The sequence below is a fragment of the Manis javanica genome, chromosome 4 (genome assembly GCF_040802235.1).
Source record: "Manis javanica isolate MJ-LG chromosome 4, MJ_LKY, whole genome shotgun sequence".
NCBI lineage: Eukaryota > Metazoa > Chordata > Mammalia > Pholidota > Manidae > Manis > Manis javanica.
Window position 1 is genome coordinate 58,884,868 of NC_133159.1, and position 27,042 is coordinate 58,911,909.

The 27,042-nt window shown below is 33.8% G+C and overlaps 1 protein-coding gene across 2 annotated transcripts in view; it reads right to left on the reverse strand.

The window, feature by feature from the left end:
• NEGR1 (neuronal growth regulator 1) overlaps positions 1–27,042 on the reverse strand; it is a 923,904-nt gene that overhangs the window by 93,575 nt on the left and 803,287 nt on the right. The window contains exon 7 of one of the 2 annotated variants that reach the window (XM_073234125.1): positions 21,795–21,954. The exons of the other annotated variant lie outside the window; for it this stretch is intronic. Coding sequence (XP_073090226.1) covers positions 21,839–21,954 — 116 coding nt within the window. The 3' untranslated portion in view covers positions 21,795–21,838. Of the gene's footprint in view, positions 1–21,794; positions 21,955–27,042 lie in introns of those variants that run through there. 2 annotated transcript variants of the gene reach the window in all.

The window sequence follows — 27,042 nt, forward strand, 5'->3', positions numbered from 1 at the left end:
ATACTGGAAAACTGGTGAATCAAAATAATGCATTAGATTTTGATGTGCTTAATTTGGTTTCTGTTTGAAACATTAGCATTTATGAATCAGATAAGCAAAGCATAACGTATCCAGTTTGCATAACTCTATAATTCCAATATACTAGGAAGAATTTGGAGAAGAGTTTATTAATACTGAAATTTCAAATAAGAAATCATGTTTACTTGCAGTGATATTAGCTAGTACTTTGCATGTTTCAGGCTGGTAAGTGCTGATCAATTGACAAATGTTATTCTTAAGTAAAGAGAAGCTACTCTTTCTGATTGAAAGAAATGCACCTATTCAGCAAACAGTGTAGATCTTTATGATTTTCTGTGTTCAAATAATGTTCTGAAGTAGTGCCATTTGTGTATATGTATTATGAATATATATGGAAATACCATGGTTCACTCTGTGAATTGTTTGAAACAGACGTATCTCTTTTAAACAGAAACATTTACTCTTTATTACACAGTTTTAAAGAATTTTCCAAATATGCTTTTCTCAAGAAAATTTGAAAACCTTTTTGAAACTGAGGGTTTTCAATCTCTTTTATGAGATCAGATGAGTAAATTACTTTTAAGATACCTGATTCCCCAGGGTAGAATTGGTGTGCTGTTTCTCTAAATTGTGGTGGTTTAAGAACTCGTGCTTTTTTTTTTTTCAATATGTAATCTCCATTTTTTAAGAAGCTAAATAGAAAGGATGAGAAAAAACTATGTAGTTATAAAGTATACAGATGTAAATACATGCAGCATAGGGAAAGATGAATATATGTATATATACACATACATATGTATATATCTCAAAAAATATCTCAGGTAAAATAAAACCTAATACTAATATTTTCTATGGTTAAAACTTCATTTTCTATTTGTTATATCTGTTTTATTCAGGACATGGTATTAAATTATATAATTTCTATGTTTCAGTCAAGATAGGATGCTAAATAAGATGAGAAGTCATCTCATTCCTTTTTCCATTCCCTTAATAAATGTATGTTGAATTAACATGTATTCACTAATAGCCCCCACAGTCCCTAGCACAGTACTAGAGACTCAACATGAGTTCAGTAATAGTTATTGAAATGGATATTATTTCTGTAAGCCTGGGCCTTGGCCTATCTAATAAAATAACATGGACTGCCCTAACAGCTGAAAGGTAGTGATCAGCCAGTATCCCCTTTTCTTGGAATGGTTTAGCAATTCTCTGCATGTATTAAGATGTTTGCTGCATTCAAAATTATGACATTGGAAAACATGCCTGTAACTCTCCTGAACACTTCCTCTGATTTAGCAAGTATCCTGCAGTAAGATAGTGGGATGGACTAGTTGACTTCCCAAGGTCTATTAATCTATTAAATGAAAATTAATTTCCTTTCATTAGACAAGGCTGGTGCACAATTGTTGGTAGAGCAGATGTGCTTTTTTTGCTGGGTGTAAAGAGAAGAAATGTGTATATCATGCTTCGAGGTGTACCAATATAAGTGTAGGACGTTCCCACTCTGCCTTACTGCCACCCTGAAGGGAAATTGTGTGAGTGTGCAGCAACCTCCTGCAGTCCCTCCAAATATCAGAAATGAAAAGCACAGCCATGAAAGGTCCAGGCTTGGCTCTCTTCGTCAGTAAATTATGGGAATGTAACTCATACAGCTGCTATGGGCACTTGCTGTTTGCCAGATTCCCTTGCTTTCATTTCTGCTGCCCATTGGATATAGCCACTCATTTCCAAAAGCTCATTTGCAGCTGATTATGCAATCTGCCAGAGCCAATCAGTGTGCATCCTCATGACCACTCATAAGATTATTTGTCTTAATCATAGGAGACCGCTGGGTCATTACTCCACCACAGGGAATATATTCAGTGGAGAGAGACGTGGGGTGCCCACTACCCAGCTGCTTGCCAGGTCTCTTGGCTTCCATTTTTTTCATCTCTCAGATGCAGACAGTTCTATCCAAAGTTGCTTCAAAGGCAAATCATTCCCTATCAGTGAGAAACCTTCTGCTGACTACTGATTTCTGAGGCAGCAGGATAAATACAAGGACCTTGAATACACTTCAGGATTCAGGTTTCTTTTGTTTTTCTCTCTTTTTTGAAAAAAAAAATTAGCAAAGTTAATTTTCAGCAAGAGTTTATTCTCTTCCATGTAGCAAAATAAACTTTCTTGAGGTGTCTAACAGAACCATCTAAAAGTCAAGCCTCTTGTTAAGATGTAATGAGTTTATGATACCTCTCCATATCTATAAGTCACTCTTTGAAGTTTTTATATTCAGAATTTCTTTTAAGAAATAGACTAGATTATCATATTTCAAACAGGGGCTGTGACTTACAGAGCTTAGAAGTATACAACCACCTAGTGTAGAGAAGGCAAAGATATACCATGTGTGCTGCTGTCTCCTTCCCTCCTTCCTCTTTTCTTCACATATTTCACATACACACACACACACACACACACATATACATAGACTCACACATTATATAATATATGGAATAATATATATGTAATTATATATACAACACTATATATATTTACATATAATTATATATTCACACATACATTATATATGTAATTATATAGACAAACATGTATATTTATATATAATTATATATATGCACATTATATATGTAATTATATATATGCAATTATAAATATATGCACAAACATTATATATGTACTAATACATGTAATCATATATATTCATACATTATATATGTACTAATATATAATTATATATACACACATATAAAATAATATAGGTAGTAATATATGTAATTATATATATGTGCCAATATATAATGTGTATATATATAATGTGACATATATAATATATAAATATGTGTGTATATACATATATATATACACATATATGTATGTGTGTATACATACATACACACACATACACATACTGTACTCTTACAATAAAGTAAGCTAGAGAAAAGAATATGTGTTTCCAATTGTTGCAAATCTCCAAGAGAACAAAGACAATGTACCTGCTCTCATGGTGTTTACATTCTAGTTAGAATGGAAACACTGGTACCCTTACCAGAGAACTATTTCTTTCTGAGCCCTGACTCATCCATGGCATCCTTTCCAATATTTGTTCTGGATAGTCACTACCAATTAATAAAAGTAGGCATGCAGAATGAGACCTATTGATCATCTCTGACTGAGCACAGTCTACTAGTGATAGAGAAATAGCTCAACCACAAACAAAGTGCATATCACATTATATTGAAACACCTGGATCAAAATATTTAAGCCATATAAATGCCAGATCAATGGATAATCTATTAACTATTTAACCTACACCTCTTCTCAACTTTGAGTCTTATTGAACTACCAAGTAATGTGATTCTGTTTATTGAATTTAAACTTTAATGTTAGAAATACATCTTAAAAGGCTTATTTGTTAACAGATTGTTAACAGAGGAATTTTTATAAACCAAAAAGTCAAAAACAATACCAAAGCAATCAGCTGTCCAATGGCTCTTCTTCTGTGTATGTAAGTAATCCAAAAAAAATGATCTGTGGCTAAATTTTAACTCATCATGTCACAGGTTAAAATAGCTGCAAGGGTGTTGGATCCATTATTGGCAATGACATCTTGGTTTGAGCATGTTTTAGCCCTAACTGTCATGGTACAGCCAGAATGAGAATGCATCAAGCCATATATGGCCAACTTGTTGATTTACAGGATTAATCTAATGAGGAAATGACAATGATCACTCTCTTCATTTTATCCTGGTCTGACATCTCTACCAGGAGATGTTTTATTTTTTAAATCAGATTTCATTTTAAATCTAAAATGAAAACTCAGTGTTTAGCAAGGGTAATAATGTCTTGTGTTTGGAACTGACCAATTTCTTCACATCTATTACATAAAGAGGTCCCATCTTCTTTGCCTGAGTAAATCTTTTTGAACTGCCAAAGATCAGATAAAGTAGCACCTTATTCTTAAATTTCTCCCTCCTGTATAATAAACTCTTCTCTAAGATTTATTAACACTTAATGTTTGAAATAATAGTAGTACATTTAAATATTATGATTTAAAAATATTATATTGTAACTGCTATGTGGTACTTTAAACTTGTCATAGGTTTTGCTTTACTCCACAACAGGATTGGCATTAGTATGCAAATGGTACCAAAGAATGAATATCAGATTTTTCACGTATTTATTATTGGCCCACATATTTATTATTATCTATTTACTCTACATACATATGCCCTAGCATATGTGCACATGTATATTTCTATTTGGGATCTAATAATATATTGTTAGCCAATAAAAATGTAACTTTTTAAATCACTTAGCATATATACATAGTTGACTTGTATTCCTAAAATGATGATGGCATACTTTCTTTATAGTTAATAATACATCATTTGTGATGCATTCATAGTGACTCAATGAATAAAATGAACTTTAAATTTACTATGAAGTAAATATTTTCACCATACTTTTTAATGTCATTTGGGGTCTAAATGATCCCATAGTCTGGAATATTGCTGGAAGTCTCAACCTTCAGTTTTGTGGGTTCTAAAATAGATTTTCCCTGAATTTAGAAACATTATGCCTAGGTTTTATCACCTAACTCTGCTCCTAAGGGCTGCATCACTCTAGAAAAGTTATTTAGCCTTAACAAACCTTAGTATAACTATTTATAAAATAAAAACTAGATGATCTCTATAGGCTCTTTACAAAACAAAAAACAAACAAACCAATGCTTACATGTAGATATAAGTATGTTCTTGGAAACATGTCAAAGAATGATAGAATATACAACATGAGAGTAAAAAGACAAAGTACATAAGAATATATATAGTAAGAAGTGTCATGTAGCATAAATACAGATGGTAAGGGGAAAAAAGGAACATTTATATTTCTGCTTCAACAAAATTTATTACAATTATGATGAATTACATGAAAATCCTTTGTTAAAATAAAACATATTAATTATTTATATATTCAAAAGTTAAACATTGATCAGCATTTTGCCATGTATATGGAGTCCTATTGACTCTTGATTCCACTTTCAGAAGGCAAAATACATTGAAATAATCAATGGTGAAGTAAAAGTGATTCTATTTCAACTTCAGGCTAATAGTAAAGTTGAATATATAATTAGATATGCCCTATAGTTATTTGGCCAGAAGTCAAACCTTTTAGAAAAGAAATATACACTCAAACCTGAAGGTTGTAACATTGAGGGAAGGCATAATTCTCTCAAGCTATGAAATATCTCCTAAGTCATAATTTAGTCAGTGAAATTCTTGTGGCCTAAATAATGTTAAAATGTTCCCCGAGTCTAGGGCTGATTTCTGGGATTGGCTTGATGACTTTGCAGATCCTTGAGGCTACAAAGACTTTTTGGAGAGTGACTTGGGAAGAGGGAATAAAACAAAGACAGAGCATTCTGACTGCTTTTAAGGCACCTTAAATGCAATCAACAGCATGTTCAGCAAAACTAGGTATTGGTTAATGAATAAAGGAGTAGTATTCTATGCTTTAGTAAGTTTAGGAAATCCTGAATTAAACAGTTTACCAGATTTTTTTATTGCAGGATTTCTTAGAATCTCTAGTGTTTAATGCAAAGCTTGAATCTTCAAGACAATTATATAGTGTACAGTGTCTCCAAATCTATTTAATCAACAGAACCATTTTGTATCAAAATATTCCACAAGACTAACATTTGTGGTTAAGTATATAAATTCCCCTTTATCCCCAAAAGGCTTTGTCTCTTTATTACACATCCGATGTTTTACATTTAATTGTTCAGCAGAGGCTCAACTAAACAAATTCAAAACAGTTTAGCTTCTAGGAGACTTCACTGAAATTCCACAGAGTTGAAGCATTATTTTTACTTATTGATTCTGTGGAGATCAATGCCAAGATGCTCTGAAATAAATCATCTGGTTGTGTTGAGATAAGCTGAATCAAAGAGAGATATGTCCTTTTGTTAATATTCCTTTGGTTGCAAAATATCAGCATCTGTATTTGCACTGAGATGATTAGTCAAAGATACACAGAGCCAATATTAAATATAACTGACATGAATAACCTTGTAGTATGAACATATAATAAGGCACATGTTTCTTCCTTTACACTCCACACCCAAACTTAAATTGGCCAAATTCTATATCAGAGTTTTAGAAAACCAAAATAAAAATAAAAAGCCTCAAAAATGCATTCAAAGGACACAATCAGCAGAACAAAAAGGCATCCTAGATTATGGGCAAATATATTCATAAACAGTTTATCTGATAAGGGCTTAACATCTAAAATATATAAATAACTCATTTGCCTCAACATGCAAAAAACAAATAACCTAATTAAAAAATGTGTGAAGAACCTGCACAGACATTTCTCCAAAGAAGAAATACAAATAAATGCCCAATAGGCACATGAAAAGATCCTCCACATCACTAATCATCAGGGAAATGCAAGTCAAAACTACAGTGAGATATCACTTCACACCAGTTAGGATGGCCAATATCCAAAAGACTAGAAACAACAAATGCTGGTGAGGATGTGGAGAAAGGGGAACCCTTCCACACTGTTGGTGGGAATGTAATTTGGTGCAGCTTCTGTGGAAAGCAGTATGGAGGTTCCTCAAAGACTACAGATAGAAATACCATTTGATCCAGTAATTCTATTACTAGGAATTTACTGGAAGAAAACAAAAATCTGATTTAAAAAGACATATGTACCCCTATGTTTATTGCAGCACTATTTTTAATAGCCAAGGCATGGAAACTCTAAGTGTCCATCAGTAGATGAATGGATAAAGAAGATGTGGTATATATACACAATGGAATATTATTCAGCCAGAAAAATTAAACAAATCCTACCATTTGCAACAACATGGATGGATCCAGAGGGTATTGTGCTTAGTGAAATAAGCCAGGCAGAGAAAGACAAATACCATATGATTTCATTTATTTATGGAATATAAAAACAAAGCAAAACAAGGAACAAAACAGCAGTAGATTCATAGACACCGAGAAGGGACTAGTGGTTACTAAGGGTGGGTCAGTGGAGGAATGTGAGGGGGATAAAGGGGCACAATAATTCACAATCACAATGTAAGTTGGTCATGGAGATAGAAGTAGAGTATGGAGAATATAGACAATGATTCTGTAACATCTTTCTACATTGATAGATAGTAACTGCACTAAAGGGGGTGAGGATTTAATAATATGGGCAACTGTTGAACTATTGCATTATACATTTGAAACCAATATAAGATTGCATATGAATGATACTTCAACAAAAACATGCATCCAATATAGGCTTTGTACTATAATACCTATAATAATATTCTGATAACATAGGTGGGATTCACTGGAAGTATTAAAAGTAGGAATTACTGGAATTTTAGATGTAAGTAAATGATCAAATACAATGCATGAGAAACCCCGTAATAGCTTACTTAAAGTACCATTATTGTTCTTATTCTCAAACTAAAGCTGGTATTTTCAAAATAGAAATATGCCTTTCTTTTTGTAGAATCAAGTGTTATATTTTTAAAATATCTGTCAATTACATTAAGATAAATATTTTCTAATATGAAATATTTTCTGTTGGGAGTGTTAAATGTAAACATAGTTCTCACCTCTCCCCACAAAATATACTTATAAAGTATACCAATAGAAAAATATTTAACAGAATACTTTAAGAAAAGTGAAAATGAAAATATATTATTTATGATGAAAAATAATCTTTATTCTTTCATGTTGTAGTTTTCCAATATATTAAATGTTGTGGCATTTTGAGTACAGAATATGGAAGGACCAAATGTTAGTAACATAACATTTGTATAATATCTGTTCACAGGAAAAACTCCATATGATATTCCCAAACTATGTACTTGGAAATAAACAAATACTAACACAATTTTTAAAGTTGTGTAAGTAAAATACACTAAAGGAATAAGATGCAATAGAAACTGTGATTATCAAGAAACTAACAGTTTTACTCTATGTATAACATAGATAAGAAATACCACATATACACAGCACACTAATGAATATAACATATTAAATAATTTATCTTGATAGAAGAATTATAAATACAATGATATGTACCATCTAGAAATGCTGAATTCAAATAAATCTTACAAAAATCAGTTTTATTACCTTATAAATAGGCTTCATACAATAACTCATATAGTTAAAGCCTGGGATTTTTTTTTTTGGCTAACTAGACATGTTTAACTCCCTAGTTTGCTGAATTTATATTTTCCTACCTATTTTCTGTTTGGTGGAGAAACCAGTTCCTTTTTCCACCTCCCAAAAAAGTGAACTATGAGGAGAAGCACACAGTGTTTTTTATCTCCATAAATCTGCCATTATTTAGGGTCTGGCTCTCAGTTTTGTGACACCAGAAACTTATTTTTTCTATGCTTCTTAGTTGATATAATGAGTGAAGAACTTGTGCTGCATAAATTCAGAAGGGAAAGAAGATATGCCAATTTCTAAATGTATATAAAAATTCTGGTTGAGCACCATCTTTTTCCTGAAGGCAAGTTAACATTAACACTGGTATCTACTTTTACTCAGTTTATTAAGGTTTATAGTTATTTTATTAAAATATATGAAAGCTCTAATAAGTATATGTTTTCACCTTCATTTTGCAGAAGAGACTTGAGGCCCAGTGAAGCTAAGCAGGCTTTTGAAGATCACACTGCCAGTAAAGCACAAAGCCATATTCAAACTGAATCTTAGGCAGCTTGTCTGAGGCCGTGGTACAGTGTTTCCAAACTGAAATACATATGAATTCCTTTAACGAGATCATATGATCTTGTGGACCTGAGACTATGGTGCCTGGATCTGGGATTTTTAAAACTTGCTCTTTATTCACCACACATGTCTTTTTTTTTAATCTGGTAAGTGTCTTTTTTAAAATCTGGAATGTCTTTTTTAAATATCTGGTAAAATGATTCTTTAAGGATTATCATAAAAAAATAAGAACACAACATTTCAAAATTCTTGTAGAATTTGTGGGCCCTTAAGAATAAGAGTGAGCATCTCACCTGAAAAACGGGCTTAATGTTTAAGATCACAGGATTTGTAGTCAGATAAACCCTACCTGCAATGACTCACTTACTAGCTATTTTGGCTTTAGTTCTGGAAATTGGGATGAAAATACCCACTCAGCACCACCATGAAGGTTAACTGAGATAATATATTTAAAAATTATTTAACACAGTGTCTGCCACAGAGCCATTGTTTAATAAATGATAATGGCTATAATTTGGATTTCCACCCCAGTGCTGTCCACTAAGACATGCTGACCTCCCTCCTGAGCATATATCGTAGCTCATGAAGCCTGAAATCAGAACCAGCCCTGAGCACCCATGGCTCCTTGGTTGTCTGGGTGCATCTGTCTGCCGGGGAAGTCTTTCTGGTGAGGACTTAGTGGGGCAATAAATAATCTTGTCTCAATATTTCCCTTGGCAGGCTACCAACTCATACTCTACATTCTTTAATTAGGTATGTTAAAAGATCTGTAAACTTTACAAGGCAGTCAAAGGCCTAGAACCCTTTTGTTGTTTAATCAAGGTAATATTCAAACTTCAGCCCTTCACTGCTGGAAGGCCAACTTATCTCCAAATTCCTGAAGTAGCACTTCATTTTGGCTTCTGTGCACTACCTACTATGAAAAACACCTTGTGTGAAAATATGTGAAATCAACTTACCATAGCTCCTTTCTAGTGTCATAAGCGTGGGGGGGACAGGGAGAGAAAATAGTGGAAAGCAGATGGAGAAAATGGGAAGGTTACTTCAAATTTGCCTTAAGAAGTACAAAGCACCCTGCTTTTGTTTGTGACAAGGAGGTTTCTGTCACTCCTTCCCCATGTCGCAGGTTTTAAGTGTTCATTGATCTATGGTTATATGAGTCTAGTGGCAATTTTGCATTTGCAGAAAACCCACGGTTTTTACATTTTGCCAGAGTAAGGGACAAGTTAGCTATAATTTTCTACTCGGGAATTTTAATTAGTAACTTACTAATATGGGAATTTGTTGAGTTATTTTCTCTCACTTGAGCTTAGTTCCAGAGCCTCTGACCTGGGGCAGAAATTAATGTCTGAAATGAATGTTACTCATTCTAAATTCTGGTTTCAATGCAGGTATTTCAGAATAAACTATATTCACAAAAGTGCTATGTACCCATCTGAATGGGAAACAGTCAATTTAACTAAGCTCATAAGGAACACCAAAGCAATTTCACGGCTGATTTGGACCCATAGACCTTTTATACCCTTTTTATAGGAAAGTCACAGAATGTAAGAGTTGGAAGCAAACTTTAAGATCATGTAGCCCAATCACTCCATTTTATAGAGTTCATATTCCCAGTGGAATTCAAGTTCCTTGAGCAGAAGAGCCACATCTTACTCATCAATGTTCTTGAGGAATTGAGACATGCCTGAAACCCTAATCTAATCATTGACTTGATTGCAGCCATTTTGGATAACTAACAGTGTCCTAATCACTGTTCTATATTACCTAAGTAGATTATGCTACATCACTCAACTACTAACAAATGAAATAGTAAATGCAAATAGACGGTGTGGCATAGTGCGCTTCAAAAACCAGGTAACAGGATTGAATTTTTAATTCTTCAATTGTCAGTGGGTATGAACAATTTCAGTACGCTACTATTCAGTCTACAGGAGAAACGTTTGCTCAAGAGGATCGTGCAAATCACACACTGATGAGTATTATAGTAGGAGGGAAGATGTCACAAAATTCTAACACAAATTAGTACATGGCAAGGACACTTGTTGAGTCTTCAGTAGAGAACATAGCACAGAGGTGCCACCTAGTGACTATTCTGACTGTGAAAAGCACAAAGTTGGTAGCGTGGAGAATGAATTTGTATTTATTTCAGGTCGTCTTTAAATATAAAATGTCTACTGATAATTTGCTCTGCTCTGGCAAATTCAGAAGGTAAGTTAGGTAATGCTCTGCAATCCTTTAAAAGCCATAACAGCAAAACAATGTCAGATGTTTATCAAAGTGCTTTGCTCCTTATGCTCCTATGCTAAGTTCTAAATAAATCCAATAAGTAAACAGAATTTTTAACATGACATGGTAAAAAGGATGGGACACATTATTGCCCCACCATAATATTTTAAGATCATTCCCTAAGATTATTTTTATTCAGCACAGGATATATCACATAATAGATACTTGATAAAGCATATTGAATGAGTGACTGCATTGATGAATGGATAAATACATGAATGCTTGAACTTAAGTAGTTTCAAGAGGGACGACATCACCTTGGAAAGTAGACAGGTCCAATTTGTCCTCACTACCTGGATGACCAGGAGTCAAGATATGGGTATCTGTTCCTAATTTCATTTTGAAATGTGAGAGAAATCCTGAAATCAAAGGACATTGGTGGTTTAGGTTGAGGAGAGTGGTAGGTGGGAGAGGAAGAGGTAGAACCATAAAAGGGCCAAAAAAAAAAAGTGCTGTAAATGAAATATGAGAATTGGTGTTATGTACTACCACTTCTACTGGGCAGCAGAAATCACTTCTAATAGTATATGTGGATCCAGTCAAGTTGCCATTATCAGTTGTAAAATGGGCATACAAGATGCCTCTGTCCCTTTCACTCTCTCTCTCTCTCTCTCTCTCTCTCTCTCTCTCTCTCTCTCTCTTCTTACACACACACTACTTTTAAAAAACTAAGCCTAATAGTAAAGGTGCAAGCTCGTATGCTCACATGTGTGGTTGTCTGAAAATTGTAATTCCTTGCTGAATTGATTGGTGCTACTCTGATACAATAAAAGACAGTAAAACTGTGATTGGCAGTTAAAGGATATCATTTTGTTTGTGTTTGTTTGTTTAGATGAACCAAGGATCATTGGTTCTCTTTAGGAAGAAAATTAGTTGGCCTATTATTAGAATAAAAATGCCTAAACAGGGACCCCCCTCTCCCCACCCTGGCGTGATGGCTCAGATTTGTGATGATTATCAAGGAGCCAGTCCACAGATGAATTTGGGTTGTTACATTGTTGTGACAATGGGTTTAGAATATAAGGAAAACCCCTTAACTTAATGCAGGAAAACCCCTTATATAGAAAATGCTTACTGATTTGTAGGTTCTTGGGTAAGTTGTTTGACTTCTCTGGACTTCAAATACCTTACTGTAAAATGTTGGTACCAGTAATCCATATATCACAAAGTAATTTTGAAAAATAGATGTTTGTTAAAAATACTTTTAAAACTGTATCTTCATTTGAAATATGAGTTATAAATATAACCATCGTCAAACAAAGCACAAAACAGCCTTGTCTATCTGCACCGTGAAAGTCTGTATTTAGTCTCCCAAAGGAAAACAGTGGGAGAAAGAAGCAGAGGTAATGTATTAGCCACCAGACAATTAGGCAGAGGCCTGGGATCTGGACCCCTGGATTTAGTGATTTACATGCAACAGAAAGGCTTTTCTGCCTAATGATGTGTTCTGATGTGCACGGTTAATTTCGTGTAAGTTCCACCATTAGAAATAAATTATTTAAGGTTAAATAGCAGCTTCTTTTAATACACAAATGCTCCTAGGAAGATGCATATTTCAGGTTGTCATTAAGACACAAGCATTCATTGGCTTAACGACTGATCTACTAGTAAAAACTGGCTGAAATCATTTGTTTTGAACAACAGGCATTATGAGTATAGTGAGAGGTTCTGGGCTGGGAGGACTGACTGAGGATGCTGGTATTATGCAGGGGCAAAGGGATAGTAAAGGGAAAATTGCATTCTCTATAGTGGTTGAGAAAAACAAAAATCAAAGGACTTACTTCCGAGCAATCTTACCCTACTTTTCTAAATGCAGAATCTTCATTAAAGCACACATTTTTTTTTCAGTTTGTTTTTAGTATTTCAGAATTAAAGCCAACTTAAAATGTGTGCTTTCCTACTTAGAGCAACTACAAATGAGCATCTGCTCATTGGCTTTTACAGAATACAGTGCCCAAGGACAAAGGAACTGTTTCCTACATGTATTATTGACAGAATAATCGCTTATTACACCAGAGGTCATAAACTCCAGTTTTTTTCAAGATTTACTAGCATTTCTGATTCTTTCCTATGTAGATTCCTTCTCTAATTGACCAGTGGTCAGATGGGTTTTATCTCTTACATTAAGATCTTTCAGTCTTCTTTTTATATGTATGTATGTATGTGTGTGTGTGTACACTATTAGCTTATTCGTTTTATAAAATATTTTAATATTGTTGGTAATAATGCAGCCTGAAAAATATGATTTTTTAAATGGACATATTTACCTCTTTTACAAGGAAATAGATGATTATAAGCAATTAATGTAAAATTCAATGTTCTAATAGCCTGGATTCTCAAATATTCATTACCTATATATTGGAAAATCCAAGGAGGTTTGGTAGGTTCATATTAGATGTAGAAAAAAGGAATGATTTGATCACATGATGTAGTAGGCAGAGTAATGGCTTCCCAACAATGTTCGTATCCTAATTCCCGGAACCTATGAATTTATTACATTACATGGCAAAGGTGAATTAAAGTAGCAGAGATGGAGTTATGGTTGCTAATCAACTGACTTTAAGATAAGAAAATTATCTTGGATTATCTGGGTGGGTAAAATAAAATCACAAGGGTCCTTAAGTGTAGAAAACGGGGGCAAAAATGTCAGTGTCAGAGCGAGGTGAGTAAGAAAGGCTTGAATGCCCACTGCTGGCTTTGAAGATAGAAAAACATAAATGTAGGATTGTGGCCAACCTCTATAAACTGGAAAAGGCAAGAAAACAGATTTTCTCCTAAACCCTCCAGAAAAGTAGGCAGTCCTGCTGATATCTTGCTTGTAGCCAGTGACTTTCATTTTGGACTGCTGACCTCAGAACTGTGATAATAATTTGTGTTGTTTTAAGCCACTATGTTTGTGACAATTTGCTAGAGCAGCAATAACAAGTGAATACATCTAGGAAATCATTTAACCATCCATCCCTTCATTCATTCAATGAATCTTGCTTGTGTCCTAAATCAAAACATGGCCACATCCACATAACTGGTGTCCAACTAACAGAGCTGCCTTTTGTTAACTTCTATTTTCTTTCTTTTTACTGGTAAACCAGAAACGATTACAAGAGTAAAACACTTTCCCTTTTTCTTGGGGATTTTTGGGAAGAAATTCTACTTTCAATCAGTTTTTGGTTCTTTCCCTTTTGTAGTAGATACATTATGGGAACTCTTAATGAAAAGGTGGAGTTCGTTGGGTTTGAAATAATGCATGTTTATTTCTTTTAAAATATAAAGGTATGCATTTCAGTTCTTCTAATATTCCATCCTGCTGAAATACTCTTCATATTAATTAACTCTTTCATTTGTGCATTCATGCAATGAGTTCAGGTGCTCCATTCACTCTTTCAGACATTGTAGATAGATTTAAAAAATAAGTACAAGCAGAAAACTGCCTCTTTTCTTAAAGGATCTTGCAATCTAGAGATGTGACAGACACATACCTCCAAATATAAGGCAAAGCATTGAGTGCACTGATGACTGTGCTGTAACTCTATAACTTCTTATATAGTACAATGCACTAGTATGTATCTGGTAAATACTCATTAGGAACTCACATTAATAAGTCTATATTATTTTATGTATATAGAATAGTGGTAATTATTAGCAATCTTAATACTTCCGCTATATAGCAATCATTTGATTTAACACATTAAATTCTTGTTATTAGTATGTGTGGTGTTTGCCCTTGAGGCATTGATCTGTATGTTTGGTGGGGCTTTCCTCTGAGCTCAGAGTGAATCAAAAGACCAACAGCCTAAAATAATATTTTGAGACAGTGCTGGAGATATATCAAGGAAGGAAGGATTTAATAAATGGTGAAAACAGAGAAGAGAGAGCATGCCACTTTTTTCATCTTAAAAAAAAGCATCATATCCTAAATTGCATCATAGATTTTCTGCTATATTTTTATCTGAAAATTAATCAACTAATTATGGATAATTATAATTAATATCTGAATTCATTATATTCAGGCATATTAATTAGAATTTGAAATGTATCTGGAGCTGTCTTAAATGCCATACACTCTAACAATCAGGGAATAATGGAAGCTTGATTGTTTCAAATTAGGAAAAAAAATCCCAGAAACCTTAAAATAAATTTTGAAATAATACCACAAGTCTGATACTTATTTTGCAGGAACTCATCTGTAGAGACATGCTTGTACTCAGGTAGCCATTTTCCTAAACGATGGCACCGACTTGTAACTAGGGACTGTGCTTTCATATACTTTCTTTGATGCCTCACCTCCATTCTTACTTTCTACCTTTCCAGAACTGTATTTGGAAAATTACATAGTATCATTCCCCTGTTGAAAAAAACAAACAAGCAAGCAGACAAACATCAAATCCTTTCCCAAACAACAGAATAAAAGTCAAACCATTTGGCGTGACATCTGGGATATTTTCCTAACCTCTGTTGTTGTCCCCACAATCTACAAAAAGAGGTGGTGGTCAACCTTGTTTGACTCTTTCCTTGTACTTGAAATCAATTACCAAGCCCTATAAATTCTCTTTTTAAATAATTTTTGAACAGGTCCCATTCTCTCCTTGCCACTACAACGGTTCTATATCCAGCTCTCATCAACCCTTCCAGGATATTATACAATAATATTTTCTGAAGCCAACTTGTGCATACCAATTGACCCTTTATTCTGACCCTCAGAGTTACATGGGAAGCCTATTAATAAGCCTGTGTCTAAGGTTAAATAGACCAAGCTTCCAAGTAATGTACACAACACCCCTTATGATGGTGCTGTGTCCACTTCCCTAGTCCCACTTCACTCTGCTCAATTTACACTCCAGAGATTGTTCGGAATTTCTCTCAAACACACTGTGCTGTTTTATGTCTCTGTTCTTTTGCCCATGCTAAGCTCTCTAAATGGTTTTCCCCCCTCACTTCTGTGTTTAAACTACAAAATTCAGAAATCACCTCCTCCAGAAAGCCTTTTCTGACAATTCTTCAGGCAGGACCAGTGATCCCAGAGTGCATGATGTATATGTCTACTACAGCACACATTGCATTAATTTCTTCTGTTTCCATGTCTCTCATCCATTGGAAGATAAGCAGTGGGCCAGTCACTTTTGCATCTCTAATACCTAGTACAGTGTTTGACATACTCAGGTGCTTAAGCATCTTGCAATTCTTGGGAACTGACAGAAACTACACAAACTGACTTACCTTCTCAACTTCTGCTAGTTTCCTCACTATTCTAATGCTCTAGCCCTATGAGCCATATATAAGTTTGTCATCCATTCATCCACCCAACCATCTACCTATCCATTATCCATGCATAGTCAGGTTTATGCCTTTCATCTAGGCATTAAGATCTGTGAATTTTCTACTTAGCAAACACATGGATAAATTACCAAGCCTTTTCTTCCTATCATGTAATTAGTTAATTTTTTATTATTTTCACCCCTCTCAATTTCTAGATGAGTTTTACTGAAGCAGACTACTGTTACTTAGGAGATTCTTCTTATGCTCTAAACCTGTGGGCTACATATGGGTTTCTAAACCATTCATTCATTCATTCATTCATTCATTCATTCATTCATTCATTCCCAGAGGAAAGACAAGTGAACATTTTTATTTTTTAGCATAGAACTTAATGCAACTAAAAAAACTGGTTTAATTTTTTTTTCAATTACCATAAGAAATGCTAGCTAGCATAAAAAGTATTTTTAGGGAGCTTTAATATGTACAGACTGATGCAAGGGAGAGAGTTTTAGCTCAACTGGTAGTAAATTTGTGTTTCTTTAATTTATTGTTTTCTTTTCAGATAAGTTTAAATGATGAAAGTATGACCTAATGAAAACCATATAGTTGTCAAGAAAGTTCTTAACTTTTGTACTTAACCTTTGTTTCAAAAATTTCATTAAGTAGTTTAGTATTTTCATTGAAACCATCTGGCATACATGGAGGATTGGCTAAATACCAGGCCCAGTAGTAGATAATAAGGATACAGAAATCAAATCATGTTTTACCTTCAGTATTCCATGCTTCCTATCTCTGACTTTTTAAGCATTTCCTTTGTTTATAATGGTGCCCCCATTCCTTGCCAACTATGCCTAATCTGTGATCCTGTTAAAATACATGAAGATATCCTCTAGGCAAAGTGGTCTGCTTCATTCTTTAGACAGAAATTATAAAATATTTTATATTGAGTAATGATTACACATACAGTTATAGATTATACCCTTAATAGATCATAAACTCCTCTAAGATAATAACTTCATGCTCTCAGCACTGTGTCTGATACATTCATTAATCAATAAATGTTTGCTAAATGAGAAACAATAGCCTTCAGATTGAAAATGGGGCTCCCTTGGTTAGCTGAATAAAGGAATTTTCATTCTGAAGAAAATCCAGGAAGCCAGAGAAGTAAAAAGTTATTTACAAGTTGGTGAATCAGGAATTATTTAAAGTGAGACTTCTTTACATAATGTGGTGTCTTCTGGTGACTATAAATGACTCCATTTACAAACACTGTACCCTGTTTTTTTCAAAAATAATTTCTATTGTTTAAAGTGAGGCACATATATTTGATGATCAAGCACTGGGCATTTTAATTTTGGTTTTGCCAAGTACTTACTGAGTGGCCACGGATAAAATAATTGTTTTTGTCTCTTTCCTTGGTTGTAAAGTGGAACCAGGATTATTTCATGGACTTAAACATGATAAATACAACATCTTAACAACAGCATTTTTAAGTAGTGAAGTTTCCAAGTCCAACTGAAAGGTCTGCATTGACTTTTGTTTGTTTCCAGATATGGAAAAGTCATACGTTTAAACCACATTTCCATTTATCTTATGATTTATAATAAAGCCATTTTTTTTTTACTACAAATAACAATGGCATGAAGTTAAAAATTAAATTACTACAAAATAACTTTCAACTGATGGCTCCTGAAGATTACTTCTAGGGTCAAAGTGAGGACAAATGTTAGGTGGGGCATCTGTAATGCATTAACAAATTCCAAATTTTAATCCTCTGCCTATAGACTAAAAAAAGAACTGGCTGAATTAGTGTTTATTAAGTTTCTTTGAGTCTACATGAAGCCCAGTAAATGCTAGTTTGGCTGGACTTTTCACTTTCTGTTTGCTCACCTTGATGTTATGTGGACAGTTATAACCTAGGAATATAAAATCAGAAATAGAGCATCATTGTGAATTTGTTTCTCGACTAGGAATTTCAGCCTTGACTTGTGAGCTCAAGGTCATAGTAGGGGGCACTTGGGTAATGTACTCAAACAGGCTGCACTAGCAGACAGTCTTAGGTTTATTTGTTTGTCCTGTTCAAGGTAGAAAGACCAGCCTTAACCTTCTTTCCATCCCTTAACACATAAAAGTCAAATATTGATATTAAAATATATTTCAAAAGTGATTGCAAAATATAATTCAAAAAAACTGACTGGAAATCTTTAAGTTGCTATTGATAGGATGCTGTTGTCATTGGCCTAATGGTAGGTGTTTTTAAGCTTGATGACCAGTACCCAGAATAGCATGGGGTCTAGCATGGCAATTATGATAAAAGTACTACACTCTAAAATTTCAAATTCACTGCCTATCTCATTCATTGTGGAAAATGCCCCTTACCCTTCAAACTTTGAGACTCTGAGACTGATCAAAGAAGAGTTTTCTTTTGTTCTTATTACTTACTATATTTCATCGCCTTTTCTTGAATAATGATGTTAATAATTTAACTTTCATTCCCTTCAATTGAAACAGATTCTGACTTGTCAAGAATATATAAAAATATGAATTATGACTTCAGGACCTTCATTTCTTTAGAACTTATGGACATAAATGATATGAATCTACTTTCTTCAATATACTTTCAGTGTGCCCAATATTTTCATAACTATATCCACTTTATCTCTGCTTTAACTCTCTGACAGTAATATTACCAAATATTAAATCTGTCTTCAGTTATTTTACATTCTCTTTTCCACTTATGTAGAAGCAGTAAATGGACTAGCTTAAAATCTGATATTTCTTATCCCCAGAATAGTTTTGAGAGAATTTTCATTTTTATTTGGATAAGATGCTTTAAAGCTTTGTTTTCAATGACTGCAACTTTTAACAGTTTGGCTTTATTCATCTTGTAAATTATTTTCCCATCTGCCTTTAATGATCTTTTGCTTAGAGTTATATATTGCCAAGTTCTTCTCTTTTGTATCTTGTACAGCAGACTGCACATACTTTTAAAAGCTTTTGTTTATCATTTATACCACTCTTTAAATCCTGCTATAATGCTCTTCAAATCCCTGAGTAACCAAATTGTTCTCTAGAGGCGTTTAACAAATTCACAATTAATGAAAGATAAGTCTCATTGAAAGCTGTGTTTGTTTTTCCACCTTTCAATTCAATTCAACATATATTTATTAATATTTCTACAATAGTCTTTTGTGAAAAAGCTTACATTATTTTTTTGCAAAGATTGCAGTGCTAAAGAATTCAATTTTAAACTATTTTTCATGTGTGCATAGTTTCAAAACATTGAATCCTAGCAATGAACTGACTAATTTGGAGCCAATGGCTGTTCGACCATTTGAATGGCTGTTGCTTTAGGCATTCTATAGGAAGTGGCAATAAGTGTAAGGTCTCAAGTATTTCAGATACTATCTAGTTCAATTTAAATATAGTCCAATATATCTATATATGTATTATTTATGTCTTATACTTTCTTATATAAAAGAAAATTTTTTTTCTTCATGTTATATACATGTTTATCATTCCTCAAAATTTAACCTACATTTTTGTCATACTTACTATGTAGTAGGCACTCTTATAGGTGCTTTACCAATATTAGCATACTCAATTTCCATAATAATTCTAAGTGGTAGGTATTATCATTACCCCACCCTCGCCCCATTTAGCAAAAGAAGAATCTGAAGCCGAGACAGGTTAATTAACTTACTAAGTTCACACAGCTACAGGGTGGCAGAGCTAGGATTCAAACTTAGGCAGTTGCCTTCAAAGTGCATGTCCTTAACCCTACACTAGACATTATTTGAAGAAATAGGAATCTTTTCAGAGGTAAGAGCAATTTGTCGTTTGCTTTATGACCCACATAAATTTTTTGGTAAGAATTCTTACCATTAAAAAAAGCTATGATACAGGTGGCTCCTGAAAAAGAGTCTTTTTATACTTTCCCCAAAACACAAAGTCACAAAATACTATGTTACTGAATGCCTCCAGACACCATTTCTTAAAATATTTTCCATCTCACTATTTTATATTTGAATAGATAAGGAATAAGCTATCTTTCTTAATTTATGAAGACTTCACCCAATAATTAGGGAAATGGTCTAAGATGAAAAGTAAGTGCTTATCTAATCTTAGCTTCAATCTACTAGGTGACATGGTGACATGGAAATTACTTAATATCCTCTTTAGAAATGATAGAGAAAAGGATATCAGAAAGTTTATTAATAATATTAATAACTCTAAAATCTCATATCAACCTGAGATATATAACTCTTTGGAGGCCATCAGATTCCCAGGAATCATACTCAGGAGTCTTTTTGTAAGTTAAGACAAAAATCAGATTCAAATGACTAGTAGTAACATGGCAGTCAAACTTAGAAGGCTATTAACCCTATCTGTAAAATGGGAAAGTGTTACTAATTATGTAACTTAAACCTTCTATGCATCAACTATAAAATAATTTAAAATAGCCTACTCAAATATGCTTCAGTTTGAGAGGTTATGAAAACCTATTCTATAATTTGACCAGAAAGTGTTATATTATGAGATTCTTTAAATACATAATCATATACTTGCTCAAACTTGTTTCATTTAGGGGGTAGGGGTAATTCATAATCATCTAAAGTAATTTTAAGCATTTTTGATTGATTACAATTTGAGATAGAATTTTTTTTTCTTCATTTCTAAAACACTCAGTTTCTCAGATCAGCAAATCCTGTTTTAGACTAAAATTTAGAGCCATTTCTGGAATGAGAGGAGAAACAACTATTTAACCAACTTACACCTCTTTATGGGTCGGAAGCATCAACAAATCTAACTCAGCAGTTATAGAAATCCCTATGAACTTTTCAAAGCTAAATAACTTCAGCAGTTTCACTTTTTTCTTTAAATAGCCAGCAGCTCACATTCAAAATGAACTCCTAAATTCCTGTTTAACAAGATAAAGGTTGTTTCTAATACCAATAGCTTTTATCTTGATTTCATGTCACCCAGAAATGTTCACAGCTGAAAACAACACTTAAAAACACACTTATAGCAATGGCCTATCTTTTCAGAGGGAGTATTTGTGGCTGAATTAGGAACAATCTGAAAATAAAACACACCTGAAATAAGTCTTTTGACTTGACAGTTTCAAGAGACCAAAATCTCCAATACAATAAATAATATTCCAAGAGCCGAAAGATAGGTTTTCCTCAGCTATTGTCCTCTTTAGAAACACTAAACGCTGTTCTGTTTCATAATGATTTTATAATAAGGAAACATCAAACCAGAGTAAATAGTTTTTTAATAGCTACTCAGAAAAACCTGTAAACTCTCTACAGCTCTGTTTGCAAAGGTATTACAGAAGCTAATCACCCTGCAACTACACGATGTGACACAGATTTACTGCATAAGCCCTGAAGTATGAACTGAAAGATATTAGCCTCAAATTAGGGTCAGATCAGAAAATCCAAAGGGAGGACAGATCACAGATAGACGAGGACAAATAACAGACATTAGAGCAGAGCTGCAAGCACACAGCCCATGTGCATTTCGGTTTATTTCTATGACAAAGCAGAGGTCTTGTTTAATGGAGAAAGTACCCAGACATACTTTGTGAATGTATGTGGATACTGACCTGGACTTGTGACAGGACTAGAGGTAGTAGGCTCAATAATTTCTACAAAAAGGGAAAAGGAAAGAAAAGAAAAACATTTTGTGTATTAATCATACATAAAAGACAAACACGCATGAGACAATCAACAGTCATGCAACATATACACAGGTGGTTTTTTACTTGGTGGCTTCCCTGACCCTAGAAACCACTGAACAAAATCCAGTCTCTGAGGTTTACACAACACCCCATCACTGTCTTTGATATTAAGTCATCTTTCATTCTGAGCCGACATTCAGGAGTCCTTTCCACATTGCATTCTATAGCTTCAAGTTATGCTGTACTAAGGTTAAGGACCAGCCCTTAGAGTTCTCAAACCACAGTTTTCAAGCCTTCCTTCTAGAAACACAATAAAACCTACACATTGAATGTCTTCTTCTGAAAGACCTAATGTCAGTTCCTATAAACTTAATCAGTTGTTTCTTAATATGTACTACAAATAAAAGGTATGGGCAAAAAATCAAATGATCTCAAAATATGTTTTTGAAGATAAATCTCATATTTTCCAAGCATATCTACAGAATTTGGCCACTTAAAGGACCAATTATATCTGCCTTTATGTCTCAATGTAAAAAAGTAAACACACACACACACCCTCCCACATATACATAAAACATGTACATGTTTTGAATTATCTGAAATATGTCTGAATGTCTACAAGGCACTGCTGGCTATAGTCTAGGCATAATTTAAGGGTAATTGTGTCATTGGTGTAGCAATATAATTTTTCAGTAAGTATCTAATAAATAAACTCTATGGCATTTTAAATAATGTATATACTTTTACTTAAGATTTCCATTTTAACTTTTAATAAGATTGTTTCTTTTTAAATGTTAAATGGTAGTGATCATAAAAATAATATAATGCAAAGATTAAACACCATCAGCAGCAATCCTAAAGGATATGAATAATTTTTTTAGTGAGGGAGAATGCAAATATCAGGAAAACATGACAATTTTCAGGAACTCTAATAATGTAGTAGCCTGAGAGACTTATTTTAATACTAATTACACACAGGTAACCTACTCCTTTTTAACCTGGTTAATAAGCATGTCCTATAATGGTAAACAGTCTAGATTCTTAGAACCAGACACAGTGAGTGTGGCTGTGAGAGATAAAAGCAGAGACATTCATACAAAACCCTGTCTCTGAGCAAGGAGTACCTCTTTGCTCAGCTATGTTCTCATGACCTACAAGAGATGTTGTAGAACCAAAAAATAAAAAATAAAAAACTGTTTTGTTTTTAATTTGCCCATCTGTTTTGGGCTTGTTCTATCTTTTACTGATTTTTCCACCAATAAGGCTCTGGCAACTACCAATTCCATTCAACAGTGAACTCACACTCCTTCCCTAATAGTCTCATTCAGCTATTGGTTTGAATAATGAAATCCTGGTTTAGTAAGAGTTGTAAAACAGAGCTTAAAAAAATATTTTGGGAGTCAATTGTGTGGGGGGCTAAATTCTATATGTGTCCCAGTCTGTAGGGCTGATTCCCTGGATCCTTTCCTGACTGCTCTGAGCCAATATAGGTCATGCAATTTAGGACAGCAAACAAGGAATAATGGCTCAGGTTACAATAGGTACAGGAGAGGAATATGACTTGAAGGGAGACATTCTCAAATGGCCAGATAATTAGCCAGATAACAAGCTACTATTAAAAATTCAGAAGTCCAGTCATTCATCCGGCCATGTGAGTTGGTGCTGGTATTGTTGAGAAGTGTAAACTTAACTAAGACAGATCTGCACTAACTTACTTAAAAATGTGGGAATTTTTCTAGTTTCCTTTTCCAAGGATAGATATATATACATACATACATACACATATATATATATATGTATATATATTCTCACAATTAATATTTTAATTCCTTATATGTATTAAACACTCTTCTAGGTGCCAGGATTATCATAGTTACTAAAAGAGTTAAAAATGCCTGGTCTCATGAAGCTTATGGATTGTATAATGCAGGGCTTAAAAATATTAGAGCATTCAATCCTTATGTTAAAATTACATTATTGATAGAAAATAAAAATTTGAAATAAAAAAGTCATAGAAATACTGCTCTAATTTAAAAGCTGATCTTTTGTTGTGCTGGCATAAACTCAAATATCTTTATGATATCATGCTTATAAATTTAAAAAAAGGCCCTTCAAATGTAATGAAAATTTATGTTAAATTTAGTTTAATGCTGAATAATAAGTCTCATTAATATACACTAAGAGTGTGTACTCAAATGAAAGGATTTTATAATTCAAAAGAGAAGTGAAAGCATAAAATGGCTTGAAAGGTAGAAGCATAATCAGAATATTTCATGGGAATGTTCATGGGAAAATAAAAATCAGTAGGACAGTGAACATAATTTTCTATGTTCAGTAATTTGGAATTTGAACTTTAATTTCTTCAACTGTTTGGGTTTCAGTGTTTTGAATTTATAATGCCGATTTGAGTTCATTGAAGAAGATGGTGTGGCGTACAACTACAACTTTATCTCAATGCAAGGATGGTAGAAACAAATAGCTATCCCGCTGTACCAAGCTCTTCATTGTGCTTGCTTATGTAGAGCTAAATTGCTTATGTAAAGCCACATTGTCTCGCAGAAAGGGCTTTTAAAAGAATACAGGGATTTAGTGCATGAAAAATTATGTTGTATGCAGAATCCACTCCATAATTAGTTTAGTTTCCTAGTCAATACATAACTTAGTTTCATATTCAATGCAAGATATTTTTTCCCACACAGGCCAAGATTTAGTAGAATCCCTAGTGGGGTAATTTTATGTAAAACAAGAATTGGGACCAAAGAAGTCAGTTGACTTGGAGATTCAGATTATAAAATCTAGGGATCCTCAACAGAGGTGAGGCTCAGAACCTCACCCCCCCTGCTTTGAGAGAAATCTTCTGCATCCGTGGATGTTTTGCTGCCCTTGTCTAGCTTGGATTAATACTTAGTCCATAGGCACACACCTGATCATCTACATTTACCCTCTTACAGCACTAAACTATGTTTTCTACATTTATCTTGCATCTACCTACCACTTCAGCATTTTATTAAAAATAATAATAATAAAGGGAGAAATGTGGGATCAACATATAAATCAAGTATAAAAATCAAACGAATATTCATATTTGACCTGATTGTTTATAGTTCATAATGCGTGATCAAAACAGAAAGTTTCTGTGATGACTGCCCTTGTACTGTTCACCATGTAAGAATTTATTCACTATGTAAGAATTTGTTCTCCATGTAAGAACTTGTTCGTTATGCTTCAGAAGATTGGAGACTGACGAGAATTAGACTTGAGATGGATTAATGATTGTACATTGAGCATTGACCCCCCTATACTGAATTTTATTGTTGTTAACAACCATTTGATCAATAAATATGAGAGATGCCCTCTCAAAAAAAAAAAAAAATCTAGGGATCCTACATAGGGTTGGGTGGGCATGAAGCAGAAGGGAAACCAGGGGAAGCAAGGTGAGAGCACCAAGACTGGGAAAAGCTGGTGCTGAGGGTGCATGATGAAAGTCAGCTAGATTCCTTGATGTGGGACCATTTGGTGATTTAGAAAAGAGCCAGATAAAATTGAGATTAAGTCTCAAACCTGCCACTAGGATGGTGGTGAGCAAGTTACTGAGTCTCTCCAACCCCATGGTGCCCTCATTTGTTGAATTTAAGTAACAGCTCCTGCTTTGTAGGGCTGTTGGTGGGTACGTCAGATAAACAACCAAGAGAGAGTGAGGAGCAGTGGTAGTTTTCATTACTTATAGAAATGACTAGAAAAATGAGTATTTGAGTCAAGGAAGAAAGAATTAAGTAGAGTGTTAGGATTTGGGGAGATATAACTTTACTAAGTAGAAATGAAGATGGAGAACATTGTGAGAAGTTGAAACTACACAGATAAAATTCCACCTAGAGAGTGGATACTGTTTTTTCCAGTTAAAAGGTTAATACAGTATGCTTTTGGGTAATTATTTGGGAGTCATTTTGGCTTGGAAGATAATTGTAGAATCCAAACTGTTTTTAATAGCTCTGATTAAGGTAAGAGTAGAAATTTACTGATCAAGATCTTAAAATTTTTATGAAGGAGAAATATACTTTAATTTTAAAAAGCAGCCTTTGTGCCAAATGGTAGGCCTGTATTATTAACATATAAAGAGATATTTAAAAATAAACTTTTCCTCCTTATATCTCTAAATGAATTAGTATATTCCTACTAAGTCATTATAGCCAAGTTCTTCTGTAAAACATTTTATTACTTAAAAAATACAGTCTGTAGATTATCTTTTACTCTTTAGGTATTGGTTCAAATTTTCAGGAACTACTTTTTGAACAGATAAAACAACAGTAAGTATTATTATTATATTAATTACAATTGCTGATATTTCTTAAACTCTTACTAAGTGCCAGTCACAGTTGCATATATTATCTCATTTCCTTTTTCCAACAACTCTATGAGGTGCATACTATTAGTAATTCCCTTTTACAGGTGATAGAGTGGTACACAGAGAGGTTAACTATTTTGCTCATAGATACACAGGAATAGAAGTGGGAGAGATGCTATGCTAGGATGTCTTAGCATTCCATTTTCTCATTTCCAGAAGAAATATCCTACTCACTTTCATTATATCTGTACTTACTTAATAGGACATTCCTATGTAAGGGCTCTTAGAGTTCTTTACTTCTATGGTCTCTCCCAATAATGGAATCTTTCTGTTAGGGGTAGCTAATAAGTGAGAGGCTTTGGACACCAAAAATGGAAGAGAGGCAAATACAGTGTTAATTCCTGGTGGTTTATAGCACATGATTTTCCAATCTTGTTGTCATATTCCAAGTCAACACCAATATAGTTGTATAGTTGTTCACTTCTTTAATAAGCTTTGATGCAATAGAGGGAAAGTTCTCCAGATGGCCCAGAGGACATTATCGTAACTGGATTGCATAAATGAGGACCTCGAATGTTCAAATGCCCACTCTGTTAACATGGTAGTTTGACCAGATATCGTTTATCTTTCAAGAACACTGGTTGTTTTTATGTGGATCAGATTGGAGCTGGTGTTCCATAGTCTTAGTAATCAACTTGTAAGCAGTGAAATAT